The sequence below is a fragment of the Oncorhynchus tshawytscha genome, linkage group LG05 (genome assembly GCF_018296145.1).
Source record: "Oncorhynchus tshawytscha isolate Ot180627B linkage group LG05, Otsh_v2.0, whole genome shotgun sequence".
NCBI lineage: Eukaryota > Metazoa > Chordata > Actinopteri > Salmoniformes > Salmonidae > Oncorhynchus > Oncorhynchus tshawytscha.
The window spans coordinates 45,364,147-45,385,410 of NC_056433.1; the positions used below are offsets into that span (position 1 = coordinate 45,364,147).

The 21,264-nt window shown below is 45.4% G+C and overlaps 1 protein-coding gene across 1 annotated transcript in view; it reads left to right on the forward strand.

Annotated features, from left to right (window-relative positions):
* The window catches only part of obscna (obscurin, cytoskeletal calmodulin and titin-interacting RhoGEF a), a 97,388-nt gene extending 77,133 nt beyond the window's left edge, over positions 1–20,255 (forward strand). Inside the window, exons 56-84 of the mRNA XM_042322701.1 lie at positions 220–387; positions 609–711; positions 850–979; positions 1,442–1,715; positions 2,672–2,848; positions 3,156–3,300; positions 3,386–3,525; positions 3,643–3,755; positions 4,012–4,180; positions 4,460–4,547; positions 4,690–4,890; positions 5,008–5,068; positions 5,203–5,280; positions 5,436–5,608; positions 5,730–5,756; positions 5,862–6,014; positions 6,100–6,145; positions 6,262–6,336; positions 13,728–15,489; positions 15,599–15,730; positions 15,831–15,953; positions 16,361–16,528; positions 16,624–16,729; positions 16,901–17,140; positions 17,351–17,568; positions 17,709–17,765; positions 18,036–18,132; positions 18,920–19,069; positions 19,234–20,255. Of these exons, the coding sequence (XP_042178635.1) occupies positions 220–387; positions 609–711; positions 850–979; positions 1,442–1,715; positions 2,672–2,848; positions 3,156–3,300; positions 3,386–3,525; positions 3,643–3,755; positions 4,012–4,180; positions 4,460–4,547; positions 4,690–4,890; positions 5,008–5,068; positions 5,203–5,280; positions 5,436–5,608; positions 5,730–5,756; positions 5,862–6,014; positions 6,100–6,145; positions 6,262–6,336; positions 13,728–15,489; positions 15,599–15,730; positions 15,831–15,953; positions 16,361–16,528; positions 16,624–16,729; positions 16,901–17,140; positions 17,351–17,568; positions 17,709–17,765; positions 18,036–18,132; positions 18,920–19,069; positions 19,234–19,414 (5,555 nt within the window). The 3' untranslated portion in view covers positions 19,415–20,255. The remainder of the gene's footprint in view (positions 1–219; positions 388–608; positions 712–849; positions 980–1,441; positions 1,716–2,671; positions 2,849–3,155; positions 3,301–3,385; positions 3,526–3,642; positions 3,756–4,011; positions 4,181–4,459; positions 4,548–4,689; positions 4,891–5,007; positions 5,069–5,202; positions 5,281–5,435; positions 5,609–5,729; positions 5,757–5,861; positions 6,015–6,099; positions 6,146–6,261; positions 6,337–13,727; positions 15,490–15,598; positions 15,731–15,830; positions 15,954–16,360; positions 16,529–16,623; positions 16,730–16,900; positions 17,141–17,350; positions 17,569–17,708; positions 17,766–18,035; positions 18,133–18,919; positions 19,070–19,233) is intronic.
* Positions 20,256–21,264: the final 1,009 nt, after the last annotated feature.

Consider the following 21,264-nt stretch of genomic DNA (forward strand, 5'->3'; position numbering starts at 1 on the left):
ACAAACCAGATGGCTTGCATAGGGTTTGTTCTTTTTTAGTTGTTTATAGCAAATAGTTGAACCATATAGATTTAGACTAGTTAGCCAGCCATTCGGGAGTAGTGTGGAAGTTCAGGGAGTACAACCTTGTGTACCAAATTTAGCAAGCAGAATGAGGTATGTCCTGTTCTTTAACAGCAGTACGATCTCTGACGCTCTGATATGACATCAACTCCCTAGATGGCCTGGCCCTAGAGGATGGCCCCCACCACATCATCACTGCAGACCGGGCAGGCACCTGCTGTCTCATCATGGATGGGGTCACTCCTGAGGACTCTGGACAGTACTTGTGCTACGCTTCCAGCTCTGTGGGCCATGCTAGCACACTGGCCAAGATAGTGGTGGATGGTGAGTCCACGTTCACTTACAGTAGCTCTGGTGCTGAACTAAACAACCACAGTCCGGGATAACAGAGCATTGGTCTCCCTCACTCATTTCATGTTAATGAATATTAGGGCTAAAGAACACTAAAATACAACAAACATAGCCATATGTTACGGTATACTCCATGGCATATTGTGCAAAGGTAATGCGTAGAGTGAATGAACTCATTATTTCCTGTCCTACAGCACCCCCCAGATTCCTTACCAGGCTGCAGAGTGTATGTCTGCTGGAGGGAGAGGACATCAAGTTTAGCTGTTCCACACACAGTACTCCTTTACCCCGAATCAGGTATGGTACAGTAAACTGGACAGGATTTACTGTATCCCCCTACAATGTCATGGGAACCTGCCTAGTACCTGCTTGATTCCCATTAAGATCGTCCCACGTGTTGTTATTTGGTTGTGTTCCCTGGCATGTTTATGACAGTTGGTTTAAGGATGGCAGAGAGCTGACAGACCAGAGGAAGTACCACATAGAGAGTGATGCCCGCAGTGGGATCCTCACGCTCACCATCATGAACCCTGGAGAGACAGACCTGGGACAGTATAAGTGTGAGGTAGGCCTACAGTACATGTATGAAACCCTGTACTTCATATGCAATAATTGTTCCTAACATACAGGTAATAGTAATAACACCCTATAAAAAAAAGAACAAGGACACCGTACAGCAAAGAGTGGAAAAAACAAAACGGGGATAAAACAATTCAAATGAAACAAAAGTTACTTATCTTAAACTAGGGCTGAGTAAGGGGGCGAGCTAAGCTGAGGGAAAAGGTAGGTTTGAGTTCGGGCTTTGAAAGTGGTGATGTAGTCAGAGTTGCGGGTGGCTGGGGTGAGAGAGTTCCAGAGCTTGGGGGCAGTGGCGCTGAATGGCCGGTCCCCCATGGTGCACAGTACAGGTATAACATTGAAGGTACAATATACTGTTGCTGTTCTTTATAGCAATGCATTCTTTGAGCTTTTGTGCACTGTTATAAAACAGTGCCGTTTTAAAATGTGAAATCCTGTCATGTTTTAGCTGTGGAACAAGTTGGGCAGTGCCAAGAGTAAAGCAGAGATGTGCTCCGCCTTTGCACAAGTGATGGACAGTGAGCCTGACCAACCACAGGCCATCTTGATCCAAGGTACAGTAGGAGAGTTCCCTCCACCAAATCAAGGTAAATGTCCATCTCGGAGTCAGGTCACAGGTTTTGAGAAGAAGGCTACAGTAGAGATGTTCATCTTTAGTGTCCACATGTTCTACACTATAAGACATGATGACAGTCTAATACAATCTAGGACAAGGACCCCATAGGTCTAACTCTTTTCTGATATCTAATGAGAGACAAGGGAAAGTATTGTTTTTATCCCAGTTTTATTCTGTGGACAATACAAGCTCAGTGTTAACTGAAGAGGGATCAGAAAAGCACATGCCATGGTCCTTACTTAGTTTCACCTCACCTCACGTTCACCTACTTTACCTCAGATCACTTTACTTCACTTCACTTTATCTCTGTTTTCATGCTGTCAGTCGTCATTGCCATTCCTCGTGTTCAATTTGGATTGTCTCATTACCCAGGTTACCCTTTCTATCCCATTTCATTCCAAACACCCGTGAAACCATAAACACTTCCAGTCACCGACATTAGCAATCAACATAGATATCATATCCTGGCTAGTTGTGCATATTCATGAAAGACATTGATACACTTTAGTATTGGATGTTTTTGCTCGTGTTTTCATCATGTTTCCATCTTTCAGAAATGACAAGCATTGGAAAGGACCGGGTCCTTTCCTCCCATTTGACTGATCTTGATGGATTTCCAAAAGCTTTTCCAAACAGGATAAATAAGGGGCCATAGCTCATTTACATCTCAGGGTGTTTCCCGGACACAGATTTGAACCTACAGTAGTCCTGGAGTAAAACTCTTTCAATAGACACTCTCCTTTGAATTTACTTTTTAGTCCAGGACTAGGCTTAATCTGTGCCCGATAACGGCCCCTCAGAGTCCATATCAGGACCCCGAAAAGTCGATTGATTACGACACAGCAGTAATCCTTGCTATATACATATATCTGACAATTGCATATTTTGTCATTTAAAAACAAATAATACAATTAGAATACTGGCATTGCTGTATCTATCAATCACTTTCCTTCATGAGCTATGATTCCACCTCTAAGTAGTTTTCCCTTTGGCTTTTGGACACCAGTTGATCATGTGAGTCAATCCATTCTCTGTAACCCTCCTGCTCTCCATCTTCTGTAGTCCTCGAACAGGAAGTACCTCACAGAGCCTTCATCATGTTCACAGTATCATGGACCCAGTGCATGTGGATGGGTCCTCTCTCCTCTCCAACGCATGCCCAGTTAACTCTCCACTCCTACCCATACAAGATGGTCATGTGCTGGGCATCAGGCACCCCTTATTCCCCCTGGGGAGTGGGCATGTGTCCATGTCCTGTTCATGGGCTGATTTACAAACTATTGGGTGTACTTCAAGTCTGGAGGTAAGACGTGCACTGGTTATTGTGTTCCTGTGAGTCTGGAGGTAAGGGTACTGTACGTTCCTAACATTAGCTTTTATCATATTTCTCATTCATTCTACATTTTTAAATAGACAGTTGCTGATGTCTCGACACGCTTTGCCTCGGTGACAAATTAGCATGGCTTCAAAAACAATATTCATTGTAAAGGCCAGTTAATAATATGAATGAATGATTTTGGACTATTAGACCCGAACAGCACCTAAGAGCATCAGTATGAGAGAGGTGTCATTGTGCTTCTAGACTCCGACTCAGAGGGCTGGTCCACTGCCATGGTGAAGCAATGGCTGCAGACAGACTTCCACCCCACCTCTGTTGTCAAAATGCTCTTCCAGCCTGGATACCCTCAGCCGTGAGTCTGCCTGCCAGAACTGTGATACATTCATCATCCTACTGCACTATCTCTATTTTTATCCCAATATATATTTTCTCTACAGAGCCGAGGGTAGCCAAGAGGAAAGTGACCCTACCGCCAGAGGACACGTGGAGGTTCCACAGTTCCCCACTGAGCTTGAGGAGAGACCTGAGGTTGAGGAGGAACTTTATGTTCCTGAGGCCATAGAGGAAATGCCAACAGGTACTGTACTTTGCAATTGTACATACGCACTGTAGTTCCTTATTTTCTAAAAGAGGTGGCCACTGTGCCTAAGACATGAATCATCTCATGAAATGACCTCACTTCCTGTCTCCTCAGCTCCTCCCTCCATCCAGGTGCCGGTGGAGGACCTGTGTGTGGAGCCTGGTCAATCAGCTACCTTCACCATCATCATCACAGGAAGGCCCACCCCCGAGATTCAGTGGTACAAGGTTGGGACGCTTCAAAATTCCTCAATCTAAGACCACCATCATCTCATTCACTGTTATAATTCACTTAATCCAAACCATCGTTATGACATTCCCCAATACATTTAAGCATAGCTGACACCACCGGACATAACTAACCAAAACTATTCATCAACTGAGTAGTACGAGCATGGTAATTGTTGGTGTTCTCCTCCACGGCTTGGCCCCTGTGCTGTCGTAGAAGCTGTGTCTTAGTAGTGTCTCTCTCATATGATTGGAGGATGGAGAGGAGCTGTTGGCCACTGAGAATGTGGAGGTGGTCCAGAATGGTGCCCGCTGCTCTCTGACTGTGCTGTGCCCGGAGAGTGAGGACGGTGGCATCTACACCTGCTGGGCCTATAACGACTTAGGACACACCTCCTGTCAGGCTCGGCTGACAGTGGAGGAGGGTAAGACCTCAGTACACACCTATGGTGTCTGTCAAATTAATAAAAAATGAATCCCCCTTGTACAGCAGCGCACTACTTTTCACCTGAGCCATGTGTCTTTCCGTTCACTGTCCTTATTTTTTTTTACTGTCATTCAAACTAGCCGAAGCCAAACCTATGACAATACAAAATGCCTAGAAGATGAGCATCCTAATCCCCGAATGCAGCTGAAACACCACAAATGTGATGCTCTCTGGCTGACTACATGTGACTGCATGGTCCTGGTCCTCTTTTCTGTAGGTCCACTGGAGTCGCAGGAGAGAGAGGTGGAGCTTGGGAAGAGGAGGAAGCTGCTGTCTGTGTATGACGTCCATGAGGAGATTGGGAGGTAAGTACACATTTAGTTGGGTGTCATATTTCGCACTGCAGCAATCGGTCAAGCTGCAACTGTGGAGGTGACGTTCCCTTTGGCTGCGTTCCAATAAACTAAAATGGGTTCCGTCCTTTTCCTCTTCTCCCCGTGTCTGTAGAGGCACGTATGGGGTGGTAAAGCGGGTTACCCACAGGAGGACGGGTGAGGGCTTTGCCGCCAAGTTCCTGCCCCTGAGGAGCAGTACGAGGACCAGGGCGTTCCAAGAGAGGGACCTGCTCTCCCGGCTGGCCCACCCCAGGGTGGCCTGTCTGTTGGACTTCTTCTCTACACGGAGGACCCTGGTCCTGGTCACCGAAGCGTATCCTTCCCCATGGCGCTTTTAGCCACTTCACCGATGAAGACCTAAGGGTGGAGATGTAGTGCTCAATTTGATCCATGTTTAACACGGCACATCGTTCTTAATACCATAACGTAGCTGCTCTTCTCGCGGTCTCCTTGATCATTTGCTGTTGAAGGGATCAGTCAGCGAGAGAGAGGTAAAACCTTCGCTCTTTTGACTGTAAAACCCAATCTTGTTGAACGGTGTTTAGAGTTGACCCCTGTTTTGCCTGGATGCTAAGGCTATTATGACTGCCCCTATGATGTTTATAAACTGCATTCATGGTACCAGGTTCAGATGTACATTCAGCAAATCCTGGAGGGAGTTGGTCACATCCACAGCATGAACATCCTACATCTGGACATCAAAGTAAGTTTGCATGTTTCGTTTGGTTGTTCATGCATTCACTTTCGTTTTGTGCACCTTGAAACAATGCACCCTGGTCGATAGTTTGACGGACAGCTTAGTCCGTGACATGGTAAGTTCCCTCACCCACCATCTGCCACTGGAATTCAATCACACAGCCGGACAATATCCTGATGGTGTTTCCACCCAGAGAGGAGATCAAGATCTGTGACTTTGGCTTCTGTCAGGAGATGGACACTTCCAGACACCAGTACAGCCAGTTTGGCACTCCTGAGTTTGTGGCCCCTGAGATCATACATCAAGACCCCGTCACTATAGCAAGTGACATCTGGTAAGCGAAACGTATTATCTGTTTCAGTACATCTGTGCCACTGTATGTGACATTCCAATCATATGAAGGGGAAAATGTGACGATTTATCGTGACAGAAATATTTTCTCTCTTCTTTGTCAGGTCCATTGGTGTTGTGGCCTATTTATGGCAAGTACTGTATGATTTATGATTTTTTTTTTTAAATACAATATTTGAGTCTCATCATATAGTACATGGAGTGTTAAGTGTTGAAATCATGCTGTGTTCTGTCAGTCTGATGTGCCGCTGTCCGTTCATGGGGGAGACGGACCGGGCCACTCTGATGAGGGTGGGGGAGGGGACACTGAACTGGGACGCACCCGACCTCACCTACAGGAGCACCGGTGCCCAGGGCTTCCTCCGCACGGTCCTGCAGCCAGACCCAGTGTAAGATACACAACCATCGACATGAATGAAGATATTATCATTTCTTATATGGATATAACTCTAAATGATTTGGTTCTCTCCTTAGAAAGCGTCCAACTGCATTTGAGTGTCTGGGGCACGAATGGTTCCAGGTAAGAATTACATACACAGTTTGTTTCTGTCTCAGCCGGGTTGGTGGAGACAAATAAAATGGAGGAAAACAATGAATCTTGTCTAACACATTCTCTCTTGTTGATTATGTTATCAGGGTGAACATGAGGATGAGACTGATGATATCAATACAAGGGCTCTGAAAGTCTTCATCTCAAGGAGAAAATGGCAGGTACAATAATGACATGCAGGGCTCTATTTTAACAAACCTAATGCAATGATAAAGTGGTAGTATTACAGGTTCGGGGGTGTGTCGGAAATATTTGTGCTATTTTTACAAACGGAATTATGGGCGCAGTAGCTGGCGTTGGTGCGAAAGGGCTGGGTTTTGATGACTAAACAAATTGGAGGCTTTAAGCCTCACTGACCAATCCATGCTCCATGGCTAAATATTTGGTTGCTTCAAGTTGTGTATTTACAATCTTTGATGTATTCCCTTTATGTATTGCCTTGTCATCAACTCCAATTTCAGTGTTAGTCCGTTATAGCCTAGTTTGTTAAATAACCTACAGAAACATAGCCTAGTTTGTTAAATAGCCTACAGAAACCAAAAATATGTTGAACATGTTTTCAGTCCACATTGTTCTAAGTAATTGCATATTGTTAAACATAGCATTCACACTGGAGGCTAGGCCTACTGTAAATTGCTTTATGGCTGATTCATGGACATTCACGGATTAAATTCACTATTGATAAGGCCTAAAAAGAGTGAATAATTCTAATCAAATTAGAATCTAAATGAAACAAAAACTAGTTTTAAATAGGGTACAGTATGTCTAAATATAGTTACAGGCACCATAATTGCTTCCTGTGGGCATATAATATCAAGGCAACGCAGACAATAGAGGGTTTTATGCACATCCAAACTTTTCACAGAAGATGGACAAAGATACAATATATAGAGAATGTCCACTCGAAGCACGTGATGCCGCGGAGCTGAGCAGACGTTGACAAACCGAGCTCTTCAAAGTTATTCCATTATTACCTAAATAACAACGTTGAAACAATATTCTAACATCGGCTGATAAAGAGCCATGGCCCTCCGACCGAGAGGCAAGAGGGACGACCAAAATGTTGTTGATTCCCAAGATAACGATAACGCTACAGCTAGCAAGATTAGCATTAGCCCTCATAACTCAGACGACAGTTCCAGACTGTTGCTCTCGGCAGCCTCTTGAGAGCCTGCTGACATGCTGGCTACTCTCCTCCAGGGAAGTCAGGATGGTAACAAAGGCCTTTCTCTGAAAATTGACAAGAAATCGGCTGAACTCCATTCTTCCATTGATGACCTGAAATCCTCCCGAATGATTTCCTTTTGAGAACGACTGAGGCTGAGTTCTGCATTAGCACAGTTGAAGATACCATCGCTCGACATGACCAGGTCTTGATACAACTGCAGAAGGACAATGCCTACCTCAAAAACAAGGTAGATCAGATGGAGAACCAGAGTAGACGTAGTAATATCCGTGTGGTGGGATTGAAAGAGGACAGCGAGGGCCGTGACCCAGTCCGTTTCTTCACTCAATGGATCCAGGAGGTCCTAGGCATAATCAACTTCACCAAGCCGCTGGAAATCGAACGCGCCCACAGAACATCAGCGCCGAAACTCCGGTCAGAAACACATCTTACAGCCAGTGAACACAAGAAATTGAAGAGGGAATGGGTAGGACAAGTTTTTGCGTCCTCTTTTAACTCCAAAGCAAGAGGAACTGCAATTTTGATAACTAGACACATCCCCTTCTGCGTCATCAACACCATTTCGGATCCCTCTGGCAGGTTTGTTTTGGTGCAGGGGAATATGTTTTCGGAGTCAACAACACCATCTCTGATCCCTCGGGCAGGTTTGTTTTGGTGCAGGGGAATATGTCTTCGGAGTCAACAACACCATCTCTGATCCCTCGGGCAGGTTTGTTTTGGTGCAGGGGAATATGTTTTCGGAGTCTTGAACCCTATTGAATATTTATGCTCCTGACTTCGATGACCATATGTTTATTCAGAATGTCTTACTTCAGGTTGCTCAAGCACCACAGTTCTTGATAGGTACTCTGATAAACCCTCACTTCTTACCAAAGCCGGCAAGCTCACCATGTCATTCATGAAAGATCTCAATTTACTAGACATCTGGAGACAGTTGCACCCACAGGATAGGGACTACTCTTTTAATTCACACCCACACAACACACACGCACACGCATAGATAGCTTTTTACTATCGACCCAACTGTTTCATAGAGTGTTAGATATCGAGTACCACCCCAGATTGTTTAGTGACCATTCTCCTCTGGTATTATCAATCTCCATTCTTACCAAGGTAAATGGAGCATATAGATGGAGACTAAATTCTACACTCCTAAAGCAACCTGAATTTTGTGCATTCATCAAAGAGCAGATCAATATTTTTACTTTGACAAACAAACAAACCTTCTGCTCCTGACAGTTTCATTCTTTGGGACACATTGAAAGCCCATCTGAGGGGACAGATCATTCCCTATACTAAAGGGTTGAAGAGAAAACACGGTGCGGAACTGAATGCCCTTGAATCTGAAATCTCTGAGCTAGAGAAAACCTCCCAAAGAGGCCCGACTAAAGATCTATACAGGTAAATAAAAAACTGAAATATAATATTCTGAACACATATCAAGCTGAGAGGGCCATCACTAAATCAAAACAGCGTTATTACGAGCTTGGAGAGAAAGCTCACAAAGTATTGGCATGGCAACTGAAAGCAGAGGAAAGTAAGAGGACAATTAATGCTATAGAAACTCTTACTACTGAGATATATTTAGACCCTAATAAAATTAATGACACGTTTAAGAAATACTAAGAAGACCTCTACACTTCCCAATCAAGCGATGATCTATCAGAGATCGACTCCTTTCTCTCCTCTCTCAACCTCCCATGCCTGTCAGAGGATGACAGAGAGCGCCTGAGTGAACACTTCTCAGTTCCTGAATTGTTGGAGGCCATTAAATCCTTACCTTCTAATAAATCTCCTGGGGAGGATGGCTTCCCTCCAGAGTTCTATAAAGAATATAGGGAGCTGTTGGTCCCCTACCTTATGGAGGTACTTAAAAAATCCGGGAAAGACAACTGCTTTCCAGAGTCTTTCTCTCAAGCAGTGATTACTGTGATCTACAAGAAAGGGAAAAAAACACACTAAAGTGGGCCTCCTATAGACCAACCGCTCTCCTTAACACAGATTGTAAACTGGTCACCAAGATGCATTCTAAGAGACTGTCTTCCCCTGTTGGTCAACCCAGATCAGAATGGCATTATAATTAATAGATTGTCCTCCAGTAATGTCAGAAGGTTCTTTGATATAATTCATCTCGCTAACAAAAACAAAATACCTAGTGTCGCAGTCTCCCTCGACACTGAAAATGCCTTTAAAGGGGTTGAATGGCCATACCTCTTTCGCGTCTTGAAAAAGTTTGGTTTAGGTACCGTGTTTGTAAATTTGATCAAATCCCTCTACAAATCTCCTAAAGTTAGGATTGCTAACAATGGGATTACTTCCCCCTCTTTCCCTCTCTTTAGGGGGAACAGACAAGGTTGCCCAATTAGCCCCGACCTCTTTGCCCTCGCCATTGAACCGTTGGCTGAGGCTGTTAGAATGTGCCCTGACATACATGGCTTTGAGGTGGGCCCCCATACCCATAAGTTATCACTCTTTTTTTCTTTTTTTTTCTTTTTTTTAACCTTTATTTTACTAGGCAAGTCAGTTAAGAACAAATTCTTATTTTCAATGACGGCCTAGGAACAGTGGGTTAACTGACTGTTTAGGGGCAGAACGACAGATTTTGTACCTTGTCAGCTCGGGATTTGAACTTGCAAACTTTCGGTTGCTAGTCCAATGCTCTAACCACTAGGTTACCCTGCCGCCCCTTTGCGGATGACCTTATCTTATTTCTAACGAAGCCAGAACATTCCCTCTATCACTTGCAGATCCTACTACAGTGTTCTTTCTCTGGATATAAGGTCAATTTTGATAAAAATGAAATCTTACCATTGTCTGTCTTTGACCACCATACCATCAAGCACAAGTTTCCTTTTAGATGGTCTCCTATGGGCTTCACATATTTGGGCCTAATGGTGGATGGTCACCTGAACAACCTCTATAAACTCAATCTTGCCAGCTTGTTGCAAAAGGTGGAGGGTAACCTTTGTAAATGGATGGACTTGCCTCTCACTCTACTGGGTAGAATAAATGTAATTAAAATTAATGTCCTGCCCAGATTTCTATATTTGTTTCAATCTCTCCCTATCCCTGTTCCCACAGCATTCTTTTCCCTTCTCGACAAGCTGACTTGCTTACTTGTTTGCAGGTGACCAAATACTTATTTTCCACCATAATTTGCTAATAAATTCATTAAAAATCCTACAATGTGATTTTCTGGATTTTTTTTCTAATTTCCTCTGTCATAGTTGAAGTGTACCTATGATGAAAATTACAGGCCTCTCTCATCTTTTTAAGTGGGAGAACTTGCACAATTGGTGGCTGACTAAATACTTTTTTGCCCCACTGTATATATTTTAAAAAAAGAATGTCCCCTCACCGTTATACTGTTTGATAAACATAATGGAACCATCTTACAGATCGTATTCACATTTCTTCAGAAATAGCAGACGGCTCCTAAATTACATTTCATGCCAGCTGGACGTTCTCATCATAAAGCCAGGATGGTGAATCATCCTAAGTTTAGCTTTTAATCAAATTAAATTCCGCCGTAGCACCAGCCGGAAATAGAGTAAGCCACCCAGAAAAATACCACTTGAGTAAAAGTCTAAAAGTATCTGGTTTTAAATGTACTTAAAACTTTTTAGGGATAGCCCCCTTTTTTAAAATGTTCGCCTAAAATGACATACCCAAATATGCCTGTAGCTCAGGCCCTGAAGCAAGGATATGCATATTCTTGGTATCATTTGAAAGGAAACACTATGACGTTTGTGGAAATGTGAAGTTAATGAGGAGGAGAATATAACACAATAGATCTGGTAGAAGAAAATACAAAGAAAAAAACTACTTTAAAAAAAACGACATCTTTGAAATGCAACAGAAAGGCCCCAAATCTAGCCATCACTCTGGTAATTACACTGCTGCCATCTTGTGGACACTATCGGATGTGCAAAGTTTCAGACAACTTGAAGTATGAGCAAACTACATGACTTTTAGTGTGGGCAATTTGGGCAAATCGTGAAGGAGACATTCACATACCATTTTTCTGCAAGAATATCGTCAAATCTGTTTACTTGGACTTTGATTTTGATTTTCCAGTATTAGTGACATCGGGTGCTGTACGTCTCCTGGAGGGCAGGCAGTGGTCCCCCGATGATGTGTTGGGCAAACCGCAACACCCTCTGGAGAGCCCTGCGGTTGCGGATGGTGCAGTTGCCATACCAGGCGGTGATACAGCCCGACAGGATGCTCTCAATTGTGCATCTGTAAAAGTTTGTGACGGTTTTAGGCGCCAAGACAAATTTCTTCAGCCTCCCGAGGTTGAAGAGGCGCTGTTGCACCTTCTTCACCACACTGTCTTTGTGGGTGGACCATTTCAGATTGTCAGTTATGTGTATGCAGAGGAACTTGAAGCTTTCCACCTTCTCCACTGCGGTCCCGTCGATGTCGAAAGAGGCGTGCTCCCTCTGCTGTTTCCTGACTTCCACGATCAGGTCCTTCGTTTTGTTGATGTTGAGGGAGAGGTTATTTTCCTGGTACCACCCCGCCAGGGCCCTCACCTTCTCCCTGTAGGCTGTCTCGCCATTGTTGGTAATCAGGCGTACTACTGTTGTGTCGTCTGCAAACTTGATGATTGAGTTGGAGGTGTGCGTGGCCACGCAGTCATGGGTGAACAGGGAGTACAGGAGGGGCGGAGCACTGTGTTGAGGATCAGCGAAGTGGAGGTGATGTTTCCTACCTTCACCATCTGGGGTTGGCCCGTCAGGAAGTCCAGGACCCAGTTGCACAGGGTGGGGTTCAGACCCAGGGCCCTGATGAGCTTGGAGGGTACTATGATGTTGAAGGCTGAGCTATAGTCAATTAACAGCATTCTTACATAGGTATTCCAGTGTGCAGTGCGATGGGAATTGCGTTGACTGTGGATCTATTGGGGCGGTAAGCAAATTGAAGTGGGTCTAGAGTGCCTCTCAATGCAGTCATGGAGTTCAGTTGACATCTTGAAGCAAGTGGGAACAGCAGACTGGGATAAGGAGAGATTGAATATGTACATAAACACTCCAGCCAGCTGATCTGCGCACGCTCTGAGGACATGGCTAGGGCCGGCAGCCTTGCGAGGGTTAACACTTACTGTCTTACTCACTTCAGCCACGGAGAACGAGAGCCCACAGTCCATGGGAGCGGGCCGCGCCGGTGGCCCTGTGTTATTCTTAAAGCGGGTGAAGAAGATGTTAATCTTGTACGAGAGAAAGAAGTCCACTATGAATAGCTCTTCTCCGCCGGCTTCGTCTTGGAGCAGCCTCAGGGATAAGATAAATTGCCCTGGGGAGTACGAACAAAGGATTCAATTCAGGAAAGTTGTATTCCTGGTCGTAATGCTGGTGAGTTCCCGTCGCTCTGATATCCAAAAGTTATTTCCGGCTGTATGTAATAACGAAAAAAAAAAACGTTCTGGGCTAATAATGTAAGAAATACTGCAAAGTTGCTTAAGAGCTAGAAGCAGAGCTGCCATGTCTGTCGGCGCCATCTTGCCATCAAGATTGTATCGTTGCTTATGTACGAGTCAGATAAAATAAATTGTTGTTGATATGGCATTATAGGACGACTGAATTCTTTGGAGGAACGTGTCTTTGGTATTTGGACGAGGGGCGCTCTTTGAAAATTGGAATGGATAGCCTACTTGAACAAGCAAAATGTAAGTATGTGAATTGTGAATATTGAAAAAAGCATGAGGGCAAAATCCTCAAATATTTCAAAGCTCAGTCAACCATTTAAAACCCCTTTATTCATAGGCTACTTTTGGCTAATGGCCAGGATAAAAAGACACACATACTGTATGCGATGCTGCTAAACCAGCCTTGATTAAGGGAAAAGTAGGCTATGATTGGTTTTTAATCAAATCGAAATGGGGAAACCAATTTTTTTATGTTCATAAATTCAAAAAAGGCACATCTCTCCTTCCATGGTGACTGTGCGTCATGGCTAGATAGGCTGCGCTTCCAGTCTCAAAATCCATTCCATTATCAACTACTTCCTTTAAGACGTGCTTTTTGTGGGTCTTAAAACTTGCACACCTCAAATTTTGCCTCCCCTCCCACCTCAGCGCAAGCGAGCTGATGTTAGACAGGTAAATCGCGGAACCTGGCTTTAGGGCTGGAAAATGCCAGTGCGGCAGTTTTAACATGACAAAATTGCAAACACCCTGCGTTTGAAACATAAGCCTCCTTAGCGCCAGCCGATAAAATAGAGCCTTCAGTCTTTTAACTCTGTCCAGTGTTTTCTTGTCTCTTCTCTCTGTTTATGTCAAGTGTTTTCTGAACTGTCTTTTCCCAGCTCTGTATGAATGCTCTGTCTTCTCTCTCACCTGCATTCTCTCCCCTCTCTACCCAGCGTTCTCTGACCTGCCTGGGCTCGGTGCTAATCCTGAAGCCCATCCCAGAGCTGCTGGATGCCCCTCTTCGGGAGACCTCCATCACAGCCCCTCGGGACCCCCATGAGCCCAGCAGCACCTCCATGAGCAGCGGCTCCTCCTCTGAGTACGACGAGGCTGATGCCTGGGACTTCTTCCACCATTGCACCACAGCTGACGAGGATGAAGACGAGGAGGAGGAAGAATTTGACCCCCTCATGGAGAGAGCCAGGATCCCTGAGTCATTTGCCAAACTGAAATTGGAGGAAGAGGAGGAGGGGACCATGGAGGAGGAGGACGAGGAGGAGGAGGAGGAGATGGGAGGACAGATGAGAGTGCTGGAGAGGAGCCTAAGCAGGCAGTCTATAGGGTCCTCGGATGCGTCACAGCAGCCGACCCCCCAGAGGGAGAGGAGGGTCAGCCGAGAAAGCAGCCCGTCCCTATACCTCTCCGAGGGGGATGATGGCTCCGCGTCCGGGAGTGAAGGAGGCTGCATCGCCAGGAGCAGCCTGATCCGCAGCACTTTCTACAACAGCTCCGCGCAGCTCTCGCCCATGTCCGCTCGCCACATGACCCTCAGGGACAAGTTCCAGGCCAAGAAGCAGGAGAGGGGCCGCAAGCCGCTCCGCAGAAGCCTCTCTAGCCGCCTCAACGAGCCTCTCATTGAGTATGTGGAGGACGAAGGCGAGATCAATCACGGGCAAAGGCGAGGGTCTTTGCAGTCGTCCATGCTCAAGTCCTGCTCCTTTGACAGTGGGGTCAGCCTCTCGCACAATGCACCACCACAGAGGAGGAGCAAGTCGTTGGACGAGTACTCCCGACGCTCACCAGGATCCGCCAAATGTAGAGAAGAGGAGAGTGCTTTGAATCTTAAGGAGGATTTCACTGACAAGGAGGAAGAGGAGAAGAGCTTGGATGTTTCCCCTCTCCAAGTGAGAGGTAGAAGAGGTTCAGTGGCAGTGGCTCCCAAACAGCTTACGGCCAGGCTTCAGGAACTGTGTGCAAAATCGCCCCATGCTGGTCCAGAGAAGAGTCTCAGGCCAGAGGAGGAGGCGGGGAACCTGACTGGCTCTCAGTACTCCCTGGCTGAGTCCCTCATCCTGGAGCATGGCTCTGAGGGCTCCAGCAGGCCGGACTCTTGTGAGGAGCTGTCCCACGGCTACCCTGCAGCCACACATAGAGGGAGAGCAGGGGATGAGTATGATGACCAGGAGGAGCCCCTGATCACAACGTCCCCCTGCTCCCTGCTCCAGGGGTCTGAGGCTGTGGAAGCTAATAAGGAGCCCCAGTGCCGGAGCGGCCAACTTCAGATCCCACCGAGAAGGACAACCCACCCCAACCAGAACTCAACGGCCAGAAATAATGGTAAGGTAGAGAAGACGATCCTGCCGGTGAAACCCAGCCCCAGCCTGTCCTTCAAGGCCCCAGAGAGACCCTCGAGGGCCAGCGACACAGAGGCACGTCTCCAGAGGCACGCGTCCACCCCGGCCCTCCAGGCCAAACCGCCCTCGGGGAAGTCTCCCAGGATGTCACCCAAGGTTGGGTTGATGAATCTGTTACGTAGGCAGTCCTGGGCGGGGCATTCCTACTCACAACTGGAGGGCACGGAGCAGGGACCCACGCTAGGGGAATTGGAGCCCAAAACCCCCACCATGTCACTCAGGAAAAAGATGAGGGCATCAGCCTCTAGCCTCACCAAGCTGTTCACCAAATCGTCCAGCAAGGAGGACTTAACGAAGGGAGGTGAGTTACCATGCACTTTTAGTTTCGTACACTTTTTCCGAATGGGATCCCTCTCATGTAGTGGGAAAAATCAGAATGTCCACCCTTTATGTTTCTTGGTGTGATGCAGGGCCGATTGTAAAGGGTTCCTCTCCTGCTCCACCTGAGCATAAGGCGAGCGCTGTCTTGGAGAGTGCTAAAAAGAAGTCCACATTATTTTCATTTAAAATACCTAAAATACCTGCATTCAAGAAGAACAAAGGTGAAGTATATTTGGACTCAATTTGCAATCTACTCAGCAGCAGAGAGGCTTTGTGTGTCTCTTTGCAAGTCTAATGTTTATCTTTCTGTTTTCTCTCCAGAGATGCTCATCCATCTGACCAGGCCTGATGTGCACCAGTTGGAGGCAGGTGGATTTCTGCTGGTATGGAGACCAGTGCAGTCCAGCAACCCAGTGGTTTACTGTGTTCAGTACAGCACAGACGGTACGAAAAACACTGCTTACAGATCACACAGATTTGCATATTGATTTTCCACAGAAATGTGTATGTCACCGGAGGCTGGTGAGGGGACGATGGCTCATAATAATGGCTGGAATGGAGTAAATGGAATGGTATCAAGCACATGGAAACTGTGTCCGATGTGTGTGATATCATTCCGTTTGTGCCGTTTCAGCCATTACCATCTGCCCGTCCACCCCAATTTAGTACCATGAGTCGCCGTACCACCAGCCGCCTTTGGTGTATGTGCAGTGAAGTGAAGCGACACTAAATTGAACAAGTTTAACACTGTCTACCGGATGTTGACGATGATGATGATGATGATGATGATGCACCTGTTGCACATGAAATATTATAATTATAAAACATTCTCATACCCTCTACTGCCACAGGTGGGGAGTGGAAGCTACTGTGCGAGGAGGTGACAGACAGTTGCTACGTAGTGAAGGAATTACTCAGAGGAGCAGGATACGTATTCAGGGTGGGCTGCATCACCAAGAAGGGGGCAGGACCTTTCAGCGACCCTTCGCCCCCTGTTGTTATGGCAACCCATCCTAAAGGCAATTAGTGTTAATTGATGAAAGTTTGTTTTTGTGCTCTATGTGTCCCTTTTTGAGTCTGTGGCCAGACGTAACAGTTCTCCTTTCATCTACAGAGACCCACATTCCCCTCATCCAGACCGAGTACCCAGGATCAAAGGGCAGTGGGTCAACAGGTCAACCTAGCCACAAGACCTACAGCTTCCTCGCAGAGATCAACAGGTACTGGACGATCAACACTGGGTTAGGAAAGTTGCCATTTTTTTCCTACGCGACGCGAATGTGTACTCATTGAGCATTTCTTTACTGCACATCTGTCCTTCCTACCTGTAAAGCACAGATGTGTGTGCAATCTCTCTCACCGTCTCTCTCTCGCCGTGTTGTCCATGTCAGGGGTCGTTTCAGCGTGGTGACCCAGTGTCAGGACGGCCAGAGCCAGCAGCTGTTTGCTGCCAAGATCACCCCTTACAGGCCAGAAAATAGGGCTCTGGTGCTCAGGGAGTACCAGCTGCTTAAGAAGCTCAACCACCCCCACCTGGTGCAGCTGCACACGGCCTACATTACCCCCCACTGCCTGGTGCTCATCCAGGAGCTGTGTGCTGGCAAAGAGCTGCTCTACAACCTGACTGAGAGGTCAGAAAGACACAGCTGCCTGCTTTACACTGCAACATTACTTAGTAGTGTTTTGGGGGTGTGTTAGTTTTGTACTGTTGCCTGGCTAATGGGCTTTGCAATTTCCAGAGTGTGGATGCAAAATGTGTTATTTACTGTACTTGGTAAAGATGCAGAAGATGGGTTTTAGATATACCATGTTCCCCCTCCCTCCTTTTTTACCCCAAACAGAGATCTTTATGCTGAACTCCATGTGGCAGAGCTGCTGGCTCAGATCCTGAGTGCTGTGGACTATCTGCACAGCCGCCGCGTCGTCCACCTGGACCTCAAGTCGGACAACATGCTGGTGACGGACCGCAGCGTGCTGAAGATCGTAGACCTGGGCTCCGCTCAGTCTTTCACACCCGGACAGACACTCAACATAGAGGACATTCCGGGACAAGAGAAAGGTACATCAAGAGAACGACTGGAAAGGATGAGCGGGGAGGATGGGTGGATAGGGATGATAGGCTGAACAAAAGCTTGCCTAACTTCATCACTCAACTTTGCTCTTGAAGAACAGTTACATCCGTCTTCCCATTTCACACAGAGACTCCATCGAGCGCCTCTCCACAGACAACGGGCAGAAACAGAATGGCAGATGGGGGTACGCTAACCCAATGTTAACTGTTATGCCTTTCCTAACCCTTACCCTAACCGCACTGAAAAAATGCCAAACCTTAATTAACCTAACTATTTTTCCTAAACCTAACCTTTAACCATAACCTTAATTCATTTCGACCTGTGTGTTCTGCCGCTGGAATATAAACGTTCGTCCTTGAAAGATTGACTTCAATTCACTGGCACGTACTAATGGAAACAATGGAATGTAAAACTCTTATGAAGAATGCCCTCTCGATCTGTCATGTTTTGTCAGTTTACATTGTCCTTCCTAAAGCTCCAGAAATCCTCGACGGACAAGGAGTCGGACCTGAGACCGACATCTGGGCTATTGGGGTTTTGGCTTTTATAATGTAAGTAAGAAGGGTTGTTCCACGAAATGAGTGCCTTTTGTCTCCCTTTTAATATTTTAAGTAGAAATTGTGCACAAGTGTTGCATTTTAAAAGCCAGTTACATTAAATGAAGAACACATAGACGATTCAATATATCTGACTTGCTGAAGTGCCAAAATTGAGCATTTTGACATATCCCTCTGTGTTCCTTCTGTGACTTCTAGGAATATATTAACCTATTTTAACCTGAACATGTTTTCACCGTCATTGTAAAGCCCTAATTATTATGTTGTTTTGACAAAGTCATTTCTGGCTGCTATTATTTATTTAATCTGACCCTGTTAAGTGAACTGAACTCAAATTTGAATATGGTGAAACTTTTTCCTTTTTAAGTAGTCAAACCCCAGTGTAAAAGCAGGTGAGCTGGTTCTACTCGTTTTGGCCATTTTCTGGTGTTTTGTGGTGGAAACTGAGCGGCTCGCGGACCGGATCCGTATGTTTGACACCCCGCTATACAGCCATACTGCCATTTATTCTTCTGTTTCTCCACTGATATGAGGGGACTGCGAGGACACACACACACACACACACTCTAACACACACATTATTTTTGTTATTGTATTGCTTGTATTACTATTATAGTATCGTTGGATTTTAAATTTGTGTTGACTGGCCTCATCTATCAGTGTTTTGTTACTCGTCATGTTTTGTGTTTTTTGTGGACCCCAGGAATAGTAGCTGGTGCTTCTGCAAAAGATCCAAATAAAGATCCAAATAAACAAATATGTCCTCCCTCTCACCACCTAGGTTGAGTGCAGATAGCCCGTTCCATTCAGACCTCAACTGGGAGAGGGACAGAAACATCCGGAAGGGGAAGATCCAGTTTGGCCGCTGCTACCCTGGCTTGTCAGAGGGAGCAATCAACTTCATAAAGAACACACTGAGCATCAAGGCCTGGTGAGTCCATTGACCACATCTGACCAGGACCTATACAGTACCCATTGCCTATTTGAGATAGCCAAGCACACCCACAGTTGTTTCATTGAGGGGTAATTGATAGATAGTGTTAACAACCCATTTCAGAATGTTCCTGATGTGTTTCATCTGATGCGTTTCTTCAGGGAGAGACCCTCGGCGGCTGAGTGCCTCCAGAACCCGTGGGTACGGGGCGAGCGGGCCCCCTCCAAACACAGAGACTCCATCTTGTGTTTCTCCACTGACAAGCTGCAGGCTTTCCTCACGGAGAGAGAGGTGAAACGAGACCAGGTCCGCACCAAGCTGCAAGGACCGTTCTTCCAGTAATTATACTTCTCTCTGATGTTTAGAGTAGGGCTTGTAAGGACTTACACATGAACTGGCGCTGGATGACGTCTCTTCACAGCCCAGATCCTGATCACAAAATATGTGACCTCTTACAAATGTTGACCTAAAATGGAGAGTGGTCAAATGTGTGCGTATCAATGGCTGCCTAGAGTTTTGTTAAAAGTTTGTCTGAAGGACTTGGACTTTGGCTTTGGTTGAATGACAGCGCCATGGTATCAGGGAAATGTTTAGTTAAATGCTTCCTGCAAATGCTGTTGCATGAGTTTGAAAACATGATGATATTGATGTGTAAAATGCATCATCCCTTTGAGTTTGCAGCATTGGACATTAAACACATTTGACATTTACATTTTAGTCATTTAGCAGACGCTCTCATCCAGAGCGACTTACAGTTAGACGTTTGTAATAACAAAGGCTGTTGCATCTCGCCATTCAGACAATGTTTGTGTTTTTTTGTGTGAATCTTAACAATATGTTTGTGGTTCATTAGCCAAAGGGAAAGATCAGAGGAGGATTCATGTGCCCAAAGCATAGCAAGGGCCCCTACCAGAATACAGCTTTGTCTCAAGGGCCCCTACCAGAATACAGCTTTGTCTCAAGGGCCCCTACCAGAATACAGCTTTGTCTCACAAAGGGAGGAACATTGAAATATTTATATATAAATATCGATAGATATTTACACTACTGCAATGTTCTCAACTGTCTTAAGATCACGAGTAAACTAAGCATATTTCTGATGATCCTTTGTTTGATTTCATGGCGTATACCTTGTGACGGGTGACGGATGTACCTGAAAGGCTAATTAAACAGTATGTCAGTGTCAAGTTTGACCTGCTTTTTATTCATCTAGCTCAGTTGCATGCAAAAACAGACACACCAAGACACACACGTTTTCCTTTCTGCTGGAAGGCTACAGCAAGTAACCTGAGAGTTAAACTGACCACCTCAGGACTGACCTGTGACCTCAGGACAGACCTGTGTGTTGAGTGCTTGGGTCCTTACCCAGCCAGTTGCATGTTCATCCACAAATACACTCAACAACACACATCCCTCCCTTTTTTTGTGTAACATTACTCAAGAACTTTATCATTGATTAAAACCAAGAGAGAAAATTAGACTACAGGATACAAAATGGTTTCTTACTATTGGACCAAAAAAACGGTTTAGATTAAAAGACAGTGTAGTGTTTACCTCAAAGGTATTCCACTAATGTGACATTTCACAGCTAAGACAGTTTTATAGTTGTACTACTTCTCGGGTTGTTTGTCCATGATATGTTGGATGGTCATCACACATGTTAAGTCAGGGGCATGTTAAGTATAATGTCGAACCTTGACAATGAAGTTTTAGGGGAAGGTCTAGTGGCTTTGGCAGTAGTTTCTATTTATCTACAGGAAGTAGACATTTACTAGCATCTACTATATACTCGACACGTACTGTTGAAGTCAGAAGTTTACATACCTCAGTCAAATACATATAAACTCTGTTTTTCACAATTCCTGACATTTAATCCTAGTAAAAATTAGGATCAGCACTTTATTTTAAGAATGTGAAATGTCAGTATAATAGTAGAGATGATTATATATTTGAGCTTTTATTTCTTTCATCGCATTCCCAGTGGGTCAGAAGTTTACATACACTCAATTAGTATTTGGTAGCATTGCCTTTAAACTGTTTAACTTGAGTCAAACGTTTCGGTTAGCCTTCCACAATCTTCCCACAATAAGTTGACAGAGCTGGTGTAACTGAGTCAGGTTCGTAGGCCTCCTTGCTCGCACACGCTTTTTCAGTTCTGCCCACAAATATTCTATATGATTGAGGTCAGGGCT